General features: G+C 48.8%; 1 protein-coding gene across 3 annotated transcripts; it reads left to right on the top strand.

Moving 5' to 3' along the window:
• The first annotated feature begins 464 nt into the window (after positions 1-464).
• BMI1 (BMI1 proto-oncogene, polycomb ring finger) lies at positions 465-16390 on the top strand. 3 transcript variants are annotated; one of them, XM_032101439.1, is made up of 15 exons: positions 465-643; positions 1520-1631; positions 1736-1799; positions 1888-1922; positions 2536-2601; positions 3496-3502; positions 11027-11144; positions 11552-11648; positions 12350-12405; positions 12528-12578; positions 12841-12949; positions 13042-13087; positions 13646-13744; positions 14073-14153; positions 14239-16390. In XM_032101439.1, the coding sequence occupies exons 1-15, from the start codon at positions 511-513 to the stop codon at positions 14566-14568; spliced, it is 1404 nt and encodes a 467-aa protein (XP_031957330.1). In that variant the 5' UTR covers positions 465-510; the 3' UTR covers positions 14569-16390. The 3 variants fall into 3 exon arrangements, with proteins under 3 accessions (XP_031957330.1, XP_031957328.1, XP_031957321.1); XM_032101430.1 differs by lacking the exons at positions 465-643; positions 1520-1631; positions 1736-1799; ... (1 more) ...; positions 2536-2601; positions 3496-3502 and adding an exon at positions 5365-5995 and having other exon boundaries at positions 11011-11144; XM_032101437.1 differs by lacking the exons at positions 3496-3502; positions 11027-11144; positions 11552-11648; ... (5 more) ...; positions 14073-14153; positions 14239-16390 and adding exons at positions 2235-2295; positions 2381-2437; positions 3653-4023 and having other exon boundaries at positions 469-643; positions 2536-2595.
• Positions 16391-17229: the final 839 nt, after the last annotated feature.

The following is a 17229-nucleotide window of genomic DNA, read 5'->3' as shown; positions in this document are numbered from 1 at the left end:
GGGTTGGACTTGATGATCTTGGTTTTTTCCAACCTCAATGGTTCTATGATTCCATGTAACGAAGGGATAAGGCTCTGTTGCTGAGGATTTGAGACAGCCGGCAGCACGTTTGTGGGCTGTAAAACTTCACACCGACACATGCACTTTAGACATCTATTGAGATACAAGCGCTTTGGGGATTTCACGAGATATGAGCATTTTAAGATTCATTAAGAGCTAATTACACCCCAAAACACGCCCTTGCGGCGCATCTCCCACGAAACAGCATCGCCTCCCACTTCAAACCCCAAGGAGCGACGAGGGTCACGCTACGTACGCGTGCAGAGGACAGCGGCGGGGGTGGGTGGGGCAGGGGAGCGGGAGGAGGCGCGGACCGCCCGGGGCTCCGCGGCCGCGCACCGGCACCGCCTCCGCCCGCCTCCGCCCGCCCCGCGCCGCGGCCCCGCCTCGCGCCCGCGATCAGCTGCGCGCGCGTCACGTGGGCGCGTGTCGAAGGTCACGGCGCCCACAATGGAGCTGTCGCCGTACGCGCAGGGCGGCTGGCGGCTGCTGGGAGACCCCCGCCGCGTCCCCCGCCGCCCGTTCGCCGCCCTCCTCCGCGCCGCCTTCCGCAGCCTTCTGGATCACCCGCAGGCCGGGTTGGGTAAGGCGTGGCGCGGAGGGGGGTGCGGGCCGCGCCGCTCCGCGGAGCGCGCAGGCGGGCGCGGGGCTCCATCCGCCTCCGCGAATGTACGCGCGTGTCCGCGCTGGACCGGACGGTGCCCACGCACACACACGGGGCGGCTCCTGCGCGTGGACGGCTCCAGGGTGCCGCTGCGCGGGGTGTCATCGCTAATGCGCGCCTTCTTCACTAGAGCTCCGACCTGTCCCAAGTAGAGGGGCGGGTCGGGAAGGGTCCCCCCGCGCGTTCGTGTCCGCGGGGTGGGGTGGGCTAAGGAGGCAGTGTTCCCCCGCCGCTCCACTGCGACCCTCTGGGGGGTTTCGCGCGTGGACACGTCCTACGGCAGCCCCGGAGCGAGGGTGCACGGCCGTGCAATTAATTTTGCGGTGTTAATGACTCCGCCTCCGCGGACGGAGGGAACCGCCGGTGCCGGGCGGTCCCGGTGTCCCTCCCGGCCGGTGGCACCAGTCCCGCTCCTCGCCTTTAAGAGGCTGCTGAGGATCGCGGACGGGGCTCGCAGAGGAAATTGAGGTTTTCCTCCTTTTTTTTTTTTTTTTCCCCGTCCTTTTATTTATTTTTTTTTTCCTAATGGAAAGGAGATGTAGAGGCGGTGGGGCGCGCAGCGCCGCACAGCCCCGCCTGGTACGGCTTGCCCCAGCCAGTGCTTCAGCCCCTCACCTTGTCCTCCGCCTCCTCACACCTTGCCTACTTGCTCCGTCCTTTCACTCTGAAACACCAAATGTGTTTCATTTTGAAGTTTTGTGGGAAAGATAGCGTTCAAAGGGCAAGCAGCAACCTTTGGTACAGTGTTCTGGGGTTTGGCCAATAAGTGTGTCATCAGTAATTCATTTATTTTAGACGATCCAGACCTGAAAGATATTGACCCTACAGTATTAAAACATTGCCATGCTGCGGCTGCAACGTGTATTTTGGAGGCAGGGAAGCAGAAAGCTGACATATCTGCTATAAGGTACTTGTACTTGAAAGCTACACCATTTTTCTAGTGGTTGTTACTTAAAAGTGTACTGCTGAGTTAATGTTAACAGAAAACTAATAAATTCTTTTTCCCCGTAGCACATGCCTAGAAGACTGTAAACTGGATAAAGAAAGAATAGAACAATTTTGCACCGAATATCAGGTTTTTAAACCAATTTTAACATACTAATTTTTCTCCTTTAATAGGAATTTATTGAACCTAGCAAATATTTTTTTTTCTCTCACTTCAGAAAAACAAGGATGCATTGGAAATCATGTTGGGAAGGTAGGTCAATCACTCAGCAGAAACATGGTTTCACTTACAGTTAGTTTGAAACTGTCCTGGAAGACACTTCTTCATACTTTAGGTGTTTAAAATGAGTAATATTGTTCCATTAAAAAATAAAGTGCATTTTTAACAAACTCTAGAAAACAGCTGTTGAAACTTTCCTTCATTTGGAATTCTACTCTAAAAAAACCTTTTTGAGCTTCCCAAGAAGCATTACCAGGATCATGAACAAGTTCTTTATTGATGACGGCTTTAGAAAAATGACCTTTTCTTTTAGCGTAAGGAACTTGTAATTGTTTTGTCTTTCAGCATAGGCAGATCTCCTCTCCATGTAACTGATGTGTCTTGGCGCTTGGAATATCAGATCAAGGTAATTTTAACAAATCAAGGTGTTTCTTTAGTCTGTTTTAATGCTGAGACCTGGCTTTTTTACGTGTTCTTTGTTTTTAATGTAGAACAATCAACTTCATAAAACTCACCAGCCTTCCTATTTGGTGACCTTAAACGTAGAGGTACTGTACTCCCAGCACCCTCAAAGGAAAAATGCAATTCATTCTTTTTTAAAATAAAATAGACATTGCTGTTTCTTTGCTTTTTTTTTCCCCTTCAGAGCAGTGATTCAGGATCACACCCAGATGTTAGTTTTAGTTGTACAATGGAGCAATTACAGGTACTTGTTTCCTTCATCATCCTATACTTAGCCCCAGTTGTGGATGTACATGTTTTTAACAGCTTGCCAATCAAAATGAAATCATATATACTATTACTTAAAAAAAAAAAAAAAATCCAGTACTGGGAGGGTAAGAGAATTTTCCATAAAAGTTATCCAAGTGTATTTTTACTGTCTATTTCAAATAAAGTTGCAAAGTAACTGAATTTAGTTGCGTGGGTAGTGTTTTACATACGTGCATAAATATTTTGCCTGTTTTCATAACTGTAATCCATATGTATGTGTGGGAGGAAATTCATCATTTTCTGAAACTCTGATTTCCCATGCTTTAGAGAAATTATTAAAGAAGCTAGTTCAGTGACTTAAATGTGTCATGATTAAAAATAGAGAAGGAACTGAAGGCTCTTCAGTGGTGTTAATGACATGTAAGAAATGTCCTGAAACAAACGTTGATCTTTGTTTAGTGATTTAAATGTGTAACTGAACAATAGAGGTATTGTAATGCTTGGAAGTGACCAAACTGTGGAGGATCGGGAAGAGGGGTTGGTGGGAGAGGAAAAGCAAGATATTAAAACTTAAGGTTTACACCTCATCTTCTTAAATGTGTCTCAAAAGTTGCCCTTTTGTCAGTAACGAGTGTTTCTGTTGCTGACACATAGCAAAATCTGATGTGCTTTGGCTGGAGAATGGTCCTGGTACAAAACTGCACTCAAAATATTTTCAGTGTTTTAGAAATCCATGTAGTACTTCAAAGCCTGAAGCAAATGTCAGCATTAGCCAGTGTGGCAATACCAATAAAATCGATGTGTTAATAGCAATGATGTATTTTAGGAGCAAATACATTTTTAAAAGTGTTTTCATTCAGTTCCCACTTTTCTGACTACATTGTAAAATACAGAGCTATTTAATTATTTGCTTGCATTGTTCATCAGTTGCAACACTTCTTCATGCTATGAGGTGCTGGCTTCACTTGCGTCTGTGTATAAAAAAAGTATTCTGTTCTTCTAGCTGACCTTTTAAAAATATGCTTATTCTAAGACTTTATTTCATCTCTTAGGACTTAGTGGGAAAACTAAAAGATGCTGCAAAAAGTCTAGAACGAGCGACTCAGATGTGATTAAAGGAAGGTGTGAGCCTGCTGAAGCACTCTCCTTCCTAAGTGTCTCCTAAATGACAAATGTCTTTCATCTCTTGATGCAAACTGGGTTTTTTTAAAGCCCTTGCATGTGAATTAAGTGAAACAACTTTTTTACGTCTGCACTGGGTATTACTTGCTCATGTAATTTTTTTTAACAACTTCTGTTAAATATTTGCTGAACTGTTTTGTCATCAAGGTATTCCTTCTGTCTTATTTTGTATGTTTTTACAACTGTCACTGCTTATTTTTCTCCATAATCTAATAAAAGTTTATTTGCTCCTGTTGTGCAATTTCTATTGACGAATTTGCTGTACCTAAAAGTAAGCTGCTACACGTTAGATCAGCTCAGTGAGGCGAAAGTGCCTTCTTCCCGTGCCGCGGCTACGGCGCGTTTGCTAAATCGCGCGCCGCGCTTTGTCATTTCCAGCCGATCTTGCGTGTCTCCTACGAGTAAAAGTTGGACCCCGGTGCGGGGGACAAGAAAGGATTCGGTTTAATCTTGTGGACCCGGGGCGCCTCACGGGAGGCCGGCAAGAGTCCGCGGAACGGAGCGGAGCCGGGTGGCGACTCCGGCTCGACGGCGGGCTGGCTCCCAGCATCTCCCGATCGCCTTGGGCCGCGCGCGGAACCGGTGGTCTCCGCGGGGCCGCTCGCTCCCGCGGGCAGGTGCGGAGGGGCTCCGAGGCGCGGTCCGTCCGTACCTGCCGGCGACAGAGAGCTGCCCCGCGGAGGATGCGCGGCGGCGGCCGGTCGGTCGCCGGCGGAGCCGAGCTTTTCCTCTCCGTTCCTCCGCGCCCGAGCGGCGGGCGGCGTCTTGTCCTCGCCGGAGGCGAGCACCGGGAGGGTTTTCCCCGGTTCGCTCCCTCCCGCTCCGGCGGCTGCCCGTCCCGCCCGCGGGGTGCGGGGACCCCGCGACACCCGCTCCCACCGCCGCTCGGGGCGGAAAAGCGTCCGCGCGGGCCCTCGAGGGGACGCGTCACCTCGACGCCGGCGGCTCCGCGCGGCCCCCGGGCGGGCGCGGCGGGGGCGAGGGGCGCGCGGCAGCGCGCACGCGGTGGCGGAGGCGCGAGGCCGCGGTGCGGATCCCCGGAGGTCCCTCCGCGGCGGGACGGGGCGTGCGGGGCGGCCGGGGGTGGGAGCGCGCAACAAGTGCGCGGAGGGAGGCGAGGGCTGCGGGGGCAGGGTGACGGGCGGCGTGTGGGGCCGGCGGGCGTGTTGGGCTGTGGGGCTGCGGGCGCGGCGAGGCAAGGATGGAGAGGGCAAGCGCCGGGCAGGGCGGGGAGCGCGGAGCGAGAGCGGGGAGCACAGGCGCTGAAGGGGAGCCGCGACGCGGGCGGAGGGAGCGCGGGGAAGGAGGGCGGTAGACACTGGGGCTGCGCGGGGGCGGGGGGAGGCGGGCGGCAGCCGCGGAGCGGGCCGAGGGTCGGGGCGGGCGGTGAGGAAAAGGAGGAAAAGGAGGCATCGGCAGCGCGCCGGGCGAGCGCGTGCAGGGCCGGGGGGGAGGGGAGGGAGGGAGGGAAAAGAAGGGAGGGGGTGGCGGGGCGGGGGAGGGGAGGGAGGGGGGAGGCGGAGGGGGAGGAGGCGGCCGGGTTGCGGGATTGGGTCACGGGGAGGCTGCCGGGCCCCGGCGGCAGCGCCGCTAATTCCCAGGCCGCCCTTAAGGAATGAGGCGCCCCACGTGACGCTGGCGGGGCGGGCGAACTCCGAGCCATTTTGGGGACGGTGTCAGTTTCCACTGTGTGCCTTCAGCGTTGCATTCTTCCCTCCTCCGCCCTCCTCCCGCCCGCCTGCCCGCCCGCCCTCCTTCCCTCCCCGGGTCCCCGCCACCAACTATGAAATAACAACAACAATAATACTCGTAATAATAACAATAATAATAAAAGAAGGAACGCGAGCGAGGCCGCGAGGCGGAGCGGGGGGCAGAGGGAGAGACAATGGGCTGGTGGAGAGAGGACCCATCCGGACCAGGGAGACTCTGCGCTCCCAGCGCCTGAGCCGCCCGGGCGGCCAACTCGGAGGGAGCGAGAGAGCGAGGGAGCGAGCGAGAAGGGCCCGCGAAGAGCGGAGGAGACCCGGGCGTTCTGTAACTAAAATGAGCGGAGCGCAGCGGCGGCGGCGGCAATAAGCTTATTGCAATTGACAGCGTCTGCAGTTCATTTCAAGATGGCCGCTTGGCTCACATTCATTTTCTGCTGAACGACTTTTAACTTTCATTGTCTTTTTTGGCCGCTCCGATCATCACCCACCGGCTCCGTTTTCCGGGTACGTATGAAGCGAGGTGTCCGCCTTACCAAGGGCGGGGGGCGAAGGGGGCTCGGCGGCGGTTTTCGGCCGGTTTGGGGGCTGCAAAGGGGCGCCTAGGTGTCCCCCGAGCTCTCCGTATGGGAAAAGCGCTGACAGGCTGCTCTAGCTACACACACACATACAGACACGCAGCAGCAGCAGCAGCAGCAGCCTGTGCACTCGCTCGCGTTACGCACCCACATTTGCAAATTTTAGTTCCTTTCTTTCTCCAGACGCCCCCTAAAACCTTTCTGTGCACATGGCCCCCGAGGAGAATATTTATATTTCCCGACCCTGCTGCCAGCCCGGCCCGAGCGCCCTTTGTTTAAAGGCAGATTTTGATTAAACAGGGACGTTCGTGAAATCTGGAGCTGCCTGGGTCAAGTGATTTCAGTCCTCCCCGAAAGAAATGTGTCTGGGGGAGGTTAAAATGTCAGATAACGCACCCATTTTATAGAGACGGAGCCAGCGGGGGTAGCGATCCTCCTGGGGGGGTTGTTAGGCGCCGGGGCACCCAGCAGAAAATGTTATTAACTTAAGTTGGACAAGTACTTCTGTGAAATTGGGATGGGTTTTGTAAGATGGCGGTTCCCAGTTGTTTCCAATGTCTCCTCTTACATTTCTGCTCTAAATGGTAAACTTTAGGGGTTTGTGCCTACTGGGAGAGGCAAGGGGTGGTCAACACCGAGAAATAACTTTTTTGGGGGGTAAGGACAGCACTTTTAATGCGGTCTTGGGGAGCTGGGGCGTGCGGTTTGCTGGAGCCTTTGGAGCAAAGGTGATGTGTCTGCGGGACGCGGAGGGGGGGGTGGCGTGTGTGAATTTCTTTTCTCTGGTTGGTATTTTTTTTCCCCCCTGAGCCCGGGAAGGGTAGATTTACATTAAATACTTTGTCAGATCTTAAAGATGTCACGAGTGGGCTCCTCGTGCTGCTTATGGGCAGTACTTGAAAGCTGCTGGTGTTACGTTTTTATAATTGAATGGCCTTGGCAATATATAAAGCGGGATGTTTCTGTGTGATTGCTGTAAACATGTGCAAATATCAGGTGAAAATAAGCAGGAAAAAAAATCGCATTTCCATAAAAGTGAGGTAGTAACTTTTCAGCCTCTAAAAACTTTGATTCACTCCTCCACTCTCCAGAAAAGTTGAAGAAAACCTGGGCATATGTGCCCATTTGCAAGCTTGGTACTAAAAGAATTTTTTTTTGCGTAGTCTGTAGTGATGAGAGCAGCTTCTCTTATGGGACTGTCCTTAAGACCAGGGACGTTCAGTACAGTCCAGTAAAACTACTTTGAGTGACTCTGTGCAGTCCGTCCTGGAAACTGAAACTTGGGTTGCACTTTGCCAGAGACACGAAGTCTTGACCTACCTGATCGCTATTACAAAATTAACATTTTAGTGTATTTTTTTAAAGTAGACAGATTGTGTCTTATGCCTAGTCCCAGGGAGGTGATTTAAGAGACTGGAGTCCTTTTGCACTCTGTTGCCAATATTCAGGTCTTTTCTCGCTGCAGCGAGTTGGGCAGAGATACTTGAGCTTCGTGTGCCTTCTCTGAAAGAACTACTGTCCTCTCCTTTAAAACGTATGCGGCCATTCTTAAGCGAAAGAGTAATAACAGGCTCGATAGTACAAGTGGCTCTGGCTGATAATGGGTGAAGATGTAGAATGACGGCTGCTTTATTCCTGATGAGAGTTTTCCGAGAGGAGATGGGTGCAAAGTACACAAAACCTACCCGAGCGATGCTCCTATTTTTATGTATGTATTTTCTGTTAGAGACCTGTCGAGCAAGGTTTGATAGCTTATTGCCTTTATGGATTTTTAATAATGTAGGTGATTCTTAGCAGGAGAATGCACTTCTGTTTTTCTTTATTTTGACATAACTTGTTTAAGGCCTTTGTATAATCGGTTGGCTGGCAGCGTTTACTTCTAGCAAGTATTATCTATGTATATTTTACGTTTAGTTGTTCCATGTGTCAATGTGTAAATATATATTGTCCTGGCTAAGAGGCTGTTTGTATTTCTGTGTTGGCATTCACCGTGTGATCAGCAGGAGCAGAAAAAACATCTGAAAGGGTTTCCCTCGTACCAAGATATTAAACTCAGGCTGCTGTAGTAAAATGTGCTGCGTTCATGTTACATCCCCGCAGGCACAGACACGCGTGTGCCTGTGCGGGTCGCTTTTGGGGAGAAATTTGGTGTCTAGTTCAGCTTGCTGGGGAAAATCACTGATTTTCAAGATAGCTCATAGTGCGCTGAAAATGTGCTAACTTTGGGCAATAAATAACCCGCATTTAGGGGTTGCTTCGACAAAACAGGTTTCACGGTTGAATTTAATCCCCCTCCATTTAGGAAGGGGCTATGCCTGCGTGAAATAAACGCGTTAATGTCTTGAAAGGTTTGTCCCAGTCTGTCAGGGTTGGGAAGGAATTCTCGGTCAGCCGGCTTGTGTGACCTCGGTCACTGCTGGGGTTTTTTTTTTGGTTTAGATATTTATGAATTATAAGGTAGTGACTTGAACAAATAAGACACAGAACCGTGAAAGCAAGCCTGTCCCATGGGTAAGTACCTAAAGGGACTCCAGAGCCGCCGGCTTCAGGGCACTGGGTTCTTCAGAGAGGCGTGCAGAGACGCCGTCTCTGCCTTTTCTGGGAAAAGCAAAAACCTCGGTATCAGTTTAAAAAGGAAGAAGCGGAGGGTCAGGGACCCTGGAAAGCGACATTTAAACCGCAGTACAATGCAGCGGGGGTCTTGCTTTCCCGCACGGTGCTGGGAACAGCTTTTGGGGACCTGATCTGTCTTGGTACTTCTGGCAACTTCGCTTTTCTGTGTGCTGGCCGGCTGTGGCTTGATGCTGGGGAGTTTTATCTGCTGCTCACTCGAGGGTTCTCCTGCAGCAGCCAGAGAAGTTTCCTGGTCGGGGTCGCTCGTTGGCGCTGTGCACACTTCTGACGAATATTGTACCCCTGTCCTGGGCAGTTTGGCCGACGTTCAAAGCTTTTAGAAAGCTTAGTGTGTTGCCTCTTTTTTTTTTCTTTTTTTTTCTTTTTTCGCTGCCTAACACTGAAGTTCGCGAGTGGCTGCAGGAAACCTCGCATCTCGAGCATACGATGCTGAGGTGAGAGGTGGCTCGCTAGCTCTGCCTCGGGAGGAGAGGGGACCAAAAACGGGAGCTGATATGCTGGGAGCACCGACCTGGGGAAATTAATAGCTTGGACTGGAGCAACGCTGTTACATTATATTTTTTAGGATCTGGTTGACAGAAAATAATTTACTCTGCTATTGACGTGTCTGACAGGGCTTTTTCCTCGTGTGTACTTTTCCCTTTATCTCTTATTCCCTCTCATTTTAAACAGTATGTGTGCATCTAGTGTTGGTGCCAGTACATGCGATGGGGTTTTATGGGTTTCAGACTGTGAAAATGACATTTGTTTTTCACTCTTGTCGCTGCATTGTGTTGACAAGGTGTTGATTTAGCTTTAGGAATGATCTGGTCACATGGTCCTTCGCATGTTGTCACTAATGTACCGTTTAAAGTCGGTTTGGGCTTTTTTCCCCCCTCTCGGTGTGGTTTATTGCTGAAAAGGGGGGTTGCTTAAGGATCCGGAGACTTGTTTTCTCCCGTCCAAGCATCTTACTCTGGTGCTGCAAATCTCTTTACACCTTTTGCAAAACTTTGCACTGCGCTCGCCTCGTCTGCGGGATGGTTTTCAAACAAGCGTCAAAAGGTGGGAGAAGGAAAGAAGGAGAAAGAAAAAGAGCTGGGGGGAGAGAAGGGTAGGAAGGAGAAAAGTGAGGAAAGCAGAGAAGGAGGGAGCGGGGATGCCGGCGCGGTGGAGCGGGAGCTGGGGCTCGGCACCCCATTGGCGGTGCAGGGGGCTCGGTCTCCGGGAGCGCGGCACGGTTCTGCTCGCCGGAGAGAGGGAGGGAGCAGAGGGGGAGAGGAGCTATCTCAGACCAGCTCCTCGCACCGAGTCGACGTGGAGAGAGGCCCCTGAGAGGATCCGAAATGGCCGAGGCTCGGGAGGAGCCTCTGGCACTCGCCTCCGCCAGGCTGAGACCCCAAAGCCCGGGGCCGCCCCCGCCACCCGGGCTGCCCCGCACCGCGCCCGGGCACCCTCCGGGCTGTGGCAGCCGACCCCGCCCGGGCCGCTCCCGCCCTCCCCCTCCCCTCCCTTCGCAGCCGGGCTCCCAGACCCCCGCGGGCTCCTTGGCTCCTCTACCCCCTCCGCCAGCCCCCGGGCCCCGCGTCCCACCCCCTGGCCCGGCCCGGCCCGGCCCGCCCCCCCGGCCGCCCCCCGCCCGGCTCTCGTGTGTTCCCAGCGGTGGCAGGATGCCAAGTGTAAGTGTAAGTTGCTATAGCAACCCCCTCGGAGAGCGGAGCAGATCCGGATCGGCACCGAGCCGCAGCGGCAGCCGCCCGGACCCCCCCCGGCGGGCCGGCCCCGCCACCCCGGTGCCCGGCCCCGCTCCGAGGTGCGTGTGTGTCCCCCCCCCCCCCGCCGTCCCTCCCCCCGCCGCCCCTCCCCGCTCTCCGGAAATGCCAGGGCAGCCGCACCGGGAGGCGCTGGTTCCCCTTTGTGCTGCTCGCCGGCAGCCCGGTGCCCGTCGTGTCGCCCCCGGAGCTCCCCGCCGCATCGCCGCCGAGCCGCCAGCGCAGCCCGAGCCGGCTGGTGCCGCCGCGCCTGGGGAACGGCCCGTGCCCGCCGGGGAACGGCGCGGTGGGTGCCGCGGAGCGACCGCCCCTCCGCGGGGCTGCGCCCAGGCCGGCCCGGGGCGGTGCGGTGCGGGGACGCCCCGCCGGCCTCGGGACCGGCCCTCGCCCGCCGCCCGGCCCCGCGCCGCCGCCCCCTTCGTCTTCAGTGCTTGGTCTTCCCCTGCGCCGGGGGATGCGATGCGATGCACGGGGGAAGGGGACGCGCCGGACCGCGGCACCTGGGACGCCGCCGCGCTCGTCCCCGCTGACCGGTCCTCTGTGTGTGTGTGTCTTTCAGAGCCGCTCCTCGCCACGCCAAAATGCACCGAACAACCAGAATCAAAATAACCGAGCTAAACCCCCATCTCATGTGCGTGCTCTGCGGCGGGTACTTCATTGATGCAACAACCATCATAGAGTGCCTCCACTCCTGTAAGTACGACCGGGCGCTCCGCGTTTTTCCCTCGCCGCTTCCCTCCTTTCCCGGCATCCCGGGAACACACACGAAAAAAAATCCTCCCAAGCCCAAAGCCCCCGAGGGGCTCGGGACCGCCGTCCTCCTCCTCCCCGACGGGAGGGGAAGTAGGTGTTCCCGCCGCGGTGCAGATTTTCTGAGGACGGCCCTACGGTCTTTGTTAAAGTAATAATATATGTACTATAGGCGTCTCCTTTTAATGGTAATTGCAGCTTATTTGGGTAGTTGTTTAGCTTAAGCTGTGTGTTGCTGACAATGGACGATTTGCTCTAGCTTGCATAGTTTAGAAAATCGCACCTTTATCTATGCATATCTGAGTGGCACCTAGGAGCATCACTAAAAGCCTGTGGTGTTTGACTTACAGTCTGTAAGACCTGTATCGTGCGTTACTTGGAGACCAGCAAGTATTGTCCTATTTGTGATGTCCAAGTTCACAAAACTCGACCGCTTTTGAATATAAGGTAGGAGAAAGTTGCGAAGTGCACACTGCATCTCTCGTTTTGCTTTATATGGGGAGACCGGTGTCAATGTTATCTCTTCGTCTGCAATTTAAATCTGAAAGGGCTTGTCAATTTACAAGCTAACTCGTGTATGTGCTCTCTTTGGAGTTTCTTCACTGATTGAAACTGAAGATGCCTCTAGATGTGAGACAGAAAGTTATTGTTGGTCTTTTTTAGCATAGCCAGTCACTGATGCCTCTTCCCTCTCCCCCATTCTCACATATACCACCCCGACAGTTCTTGCCTCTACTTTCTGTATCTCCGAGACATGCATCACTCCAACAGCTCCTAGTCATGAAAACTGCTGCAACTTTCCAAACTAAGAGGCAAAATCCTTTAAAGTATCACTTGCCTTTCAGAAACATTTTTCTTGTCAGCACTGCATTTTGCTCTCTAGGGAGGACATGTAGTTTTTAAGGCCTGCCTTCAGTCTGAGAGAGTTCTTTTTCAGTTGTGGTAACACAGATGAGTTTTGGTTCAGACTGGTATCTAGAGCAGGGTTAGTTTGATTACAAGGTCCTGTAAGTTAACTTTTTATGACTGGCCTCCCACTTTGTAGAAGATGCCTCGTTGTTGTGAAAGTTTATAAGTGAGGAGCTGCCATTCGGATTAAAATATTGCTTCATCTGCTTAATTTTGTTTTGGGGTTGTTCTTTTTTCAGGTCAGATAAAACTCTCCAAGATATTGTATACAAGCTAGTGCCAGGCCTTTTCAAAAGTAAGTAGTTAAATCAGGTATTTTCTTAAGAGCAGAAAAACAAAACCAGAACCGCTATCCTATGTCAATACCGTGAGTTACTCTGTAACTACTAAAAGAAAAATATATGCTTTTCCATCTAGATGAAATGAAAAGAAGAAGGGATTTTTATGCTGCTCATCCGTCGGCTGATGGTAAAAGCTTCTCATTCGCAACTTTAATATATGTCGCATTGATCTAGATGTTTTACTGTTTCCTTTTTAACTTACAAGTGATGTATTACTGTCACAGAATTTTAAGAAGTTAAGTCAGCATAATAAAAGTTTATTGTTTTAACAGTCAGGTAGCTTTCATTCATTATCTTACTGTGAAGATCTTTTTTTCTTGTTACTGAGAATAGCCGTTCTTCCTGATTTGAATTTCAAAATGTAAATTATTGTGGAAATTTCTGTGCAGCTGCCAATGGCTCTAATGAAGACAGAGGAGAAGTGGCTGATGAAGACAAAAGAATTATAACAGACGACGAGATAATAAGCTTATCCATTGAATTCTTTGACCAGAATAGGCAAGTTCCAGAATGGCAAAATTTTATGTTTACCTGTTTGGCAGTACCTGTATTTTTTTTTGTTGTTGTAATTGTGTAATTTCTTCTCACAGACTGGAGCGAAAAGGAAATAAGGACAAAGAAAAATCAAAGGAAGAGGTAAATAACTTTCTTTTACTCCAGAGGAAACATATCACACACACACACACAACTTTGGGGCAGGTCTGTAGCTGAGAAAAATATGTAGGTATGTGTATCTAGAGCAAAGGAAGCATACCTGCTGTTATGGCACTAGATACAGATGAGGTAAAACATCTTCATACAGCTGTATATGCAGGCAACTTCTTAAAATTAAAAATACCTGTAGTATTATTTTTAAAGCAGAATCTGATTTTTTGTCAAAGTTAGAGAAGAATATTTAACAATTTTTTTAAAATTATTGATTAGAAAATAATATTTATTGCATACGTAACCTAAAAAGATATTAAATATAATACAAATATTTACATATAAATTCAGTTACAATTTTAAATTACTTTCTCTAGAACTGTAATTTGCCGCTTATTTCTGATGTGCCCTCTAAGACAGCAGGCATTGTTGTAAAGTAGTTCATAATTTAGTAAGGTGCACTTTTTTCAACATGAAACGTTAGAATACAACACTGGTGGGAGTAATTGCTCGTTCTCAGTAGACTGATTTTCTTTACTGTGCCATTAGGTGAATGACAAAAGATACTTGCGCTGCCCAGCAGCAATGACAGTGATGCATCTAAGAAAGTTCCTGCGGAGTAAGATGGATATACCTAACACTTTCCAGGTACCCGTGGGGAAAAAATGTGTTTGGTTTTTTTGGGTTTTTTTTTGGTAGGACTCATTTTCTCATTACAGCTAGTCCCAGCAAGTGGTAACAGCCAAATATTTCTGGTGTGTGCCATACGTTATTTGGTTTTTGTTTAAAATATCTGTCTGTAGAGTTTGGTGACATTGTAATTTTTTTAGTCCTGTAAATACCAAAGTATTAAGAAATTGCTCCTTGATGTATTTGTGGTATCTGTGACAGTGGGGCTACTTTTACCTCAGAGTAGTCATGTGCTAGGGGTAAATGCCTGGATGCTCTTTAATGCACGGGTTCGTATCTTGAACAGATCGATGTGATGTATGAAGAGGAGCCTTTGAAGGACTACTACACCCTAATGGATATTGCCTACATCTATACCTGGAGGCGGGTGAGTATTTCCAGTGTGCCTCCCAGGAGGGTGCCGGTCATGGCCTGGGCAGGGCACTTACCAGGGTCTTCCTTTTGCTTTGCAGAATGGGCCTCTGCCCTTGAAATACCGAGTCCGACCTACTTGCAAGAGGATGAAGATCAGTCACCAGAGGGAAGGCTTGAATAACAGTGGGGAGCTGGAAAGTGACTCTGGGAGCGACAAGGCGAGCAGCCCAGCAGGAGGCATCCCCTCCACCTCCTCCTGTTTGCCCAGCCCCAGCACGCCAGTCCAGTCTCCTCACCCCCAGTTCCCCCACATCTCCAGCACCATGAATGGCACCAGCAGCAGCCCCAACAGTAACCACCAGTCCTCCTTTACCAACAGAGCTCGGAAAACATCAATAAACGGCTCCTCAGCCACTTCATCTGGTTGATGCGCCAACCAGGCTACCACCCTCACCCCTCCTTTATATAGATTTCTCCATGCCATTACAGCTTTATAGATGCTAATCCATGTGACTATCATCCAAATTGCTTTCTTTTGTAGTAACACTGAACTTGGCTATAAAAGGCGGACTAGGTGACATTCAGGATGGACGTTAATGGAAACGCAAGATTGAAATGTAAATTGTTTTCAGAGGACTGGGAAGCAAACAAAAGTTACACCTTCACCTGTTCTGAATGATGTGGAGTTGTTTCTGTCCCCATCATCTGGAGCCAGGAGACTCCAGAAGTCAATACAAATCCTGGGAAGTAGTTTGTTAATCCAGACTAACTCCTCCGTTGCGTTCTCTTCGATTGTTATTGTTCTTATACTGTTTTGTGAACCTGTAGAAAGCAAGTGCTTTTTCATCTTGAAATCCAACAAAATTGAAAGAATATGCATAGAAAAATGCATATATGTAGCCATGTCACTGTGAATAACAATTTTTGCGTATTAGCCATTTTGATTCTTATGTTGCATCTTTTACTTCTCTGTTGCTGCGCAGAACCGATCAAAAGAAAACTTCAGTTTTACAATCTGTATGCCTAAAAGCGGGTATTACCGTTTTATTTACTGACTTGTTTAAATGATTCGCTTTTGTAAGAATCAGATGGCATTATGCTTATTGTACAATGCCATATTGGTATATGACATAACAGGAAACAGTATTGTATGATATATTTATAAATACTATAAAGAAAATATTGTGTTTCATGCACTCATGATATGGTTGTTAAATTTCTAAACTGGTTCGACCCTTGCAGATGCCGCCTGTTTGAGCTTTGCTCATACTGCAAGAAACACGTTGTGTGTGAGAGCTACAGTATTGGGAAAGCACAGTCAAGTCTCTGATAACCTGGAGGCAATTGGCAATCTTAAAAGGATTTTACTCGCTTTGTCTTTTTTTTTTTCCAAATGGAATATTTTTACTTTACCAAATGTTGAAGCGATACAGTGAAAAAAAAAAAAAAAATCAAGGGACATGGAAGTTTTAGACCTGTTTGATTACCTTTTTATTATTTGGTGTGGTGGGACTGTGTTTTTAAAAGCACATGGAATCATTATAGAAGCCATAAACTATTTGATATAAATTTTAAGGAACCAGCAAGGGCTGGATGAAGGCATTTTATCTAAATTTGTTTTAATATGTATGTATATGGTACAGTACTAACTTCATTAAAATTTAACTGGTACTTTAATATTTCCAATAAATTGTGGAGAATGCCTTCTCTTTAATGGCCTGCAAGTAGGTGCATTTTATTAGAGGCTTCTAAGGGTGGGGTTTTTTCAATAGGAGGAACCTTTTCCACCATGAAGTATGAACAGCCCAGAACACTTTTCAGTTTGTGCTTTGCTTTGGTCGAACTTTGTGTGTGTTCATCACCCATCAGTTATACATTTGTGAGGGTGTTTATTCTATATGGATATTGTTTCATGTTTGTACGGAAAAATTGTAGTTAAACATTTCATTGTCTCCAGTCTGCAAAAGAAGCACAATTCTTATTGCTTTGTCTTGCTTATAGTCATTAAATCATTACTTTTGCATATAAATTGCTGTTACTTGTCCTGCTTGTTTTTATAGACCAGGTGATTGCAAATCCTCCACGAGATTATTGCTTATTGATGTATATGTCTTGTTAAACAAGAGTTGATATTTTTTCCTGTAGTAAACATGTACAGTTCAATTTCAACAGTAAAAACTTCAGTTTTATATACACGAATAACTTTCATTTATAGCTGATCAAAGAAATAAACAAATAAAAGGGATAATCCATTGAAAAGTAGCAAATTACCTCTGTTGATAATGTGGTGTTAAAGGACAAACATCTTGTTCTTAGGGGAAGTATTTCTGGGTGTAACAAAGATTTTAGTGAACAGAACACTATAGCATTCTAAAATAACAAAGAAAAAAAAACCCTAGAAATTGTAGTGATTTGTTTTGGTTGCCTGTCTTGAAAACATTTGCTGTTCTTTATTTGACCCCGCTTATTCTTGAAAATAAGCAAGTGGTGCATCCTCATATCCCAGTCAGCCACAGGTTTGACCTCCTATGTGTTCAAACTTAGCCCCTGTTAAAACTGCACTGCCTGGGCAGGGAAGAACTAGATTTTTGTCATGGCAAGGGCCATGTTCTGCCTGTGCTGCCCTGGGTTACTTTTTAAAGCCCCAGTGGAACTAAATACATTTTAATACAAAGATATCTTTCAATGCGACCGAATGTCTATCTTGGCACGATTCCCTCAGCTACATGAGTGAATCACACTGTACTGGTTGAATTATTTTGCCTAAAAACCAGCCCTGAACCTGCAGCAGAGTCTTGTACGTTAGCACACTGATGAAAATGTGCTTAATTTTACTGGAAGTAGCCGTTAATCACGACTTTTAGCATCAATACGGAACTATTCTCGGTCTTTGTGGAGTGCCCGTGAAGCACTCGGCAGTGGAACAGGAGTTGGATATTTCCCTCCGAGATTTACTAAGCTCTTACAGTATTTTCGACATCTCCCAATTTGATATCTCCTGTCTGAACAAGAACAAACGCTCTCATAGCTCTCTTGCCGAGCTGCAGAAGCCGCCGAGGATGTTTGTGCTGCCATGTGAAACTTTTGTT

The sequence above is a fragment of the Corvus moneduloides genome, chromosome 1 (assembly GCF_009650955.1).
Source record: "Corvus moneduloides isolate bCorMon1 chromosome 1, bCorMon1.pri, whole genome shotgun sequence".
Lineage (NCBI taxonomy): Eukaryota > Metazoa > Chordata > Aves > Passeriformes > Corvidae > Corvus > Corvus moneduloides.
This window is presented reverse-complemented; position numbering and strand designations above follow the sequence as displayed.

Bases quoted from the DNA above. Each gene is read 5' to 3' on its own strand.
- BMI1 (XM_032101439.1), top strand. From the start codon at position 511: ATGGAGCTGTCGCCGTACGCGCAGGGCGGCTGGCGGCTGCTGGGAGAC. The intron at 11,145-11,551 runs GTAAGTACGACC...TTTGACTTACAG, and splicing joins CATAGAGTGCCTCCACTCCT to TCTGTAAGACCTGTATCGTG. The intron at 14,154-14,238 runs GTGAGTATTTCC...TTTGCTTTGCAG, and splicing joins ACATCTATACCTGGAGGCGG to AATGGGCCTCTGCCCTTGAA.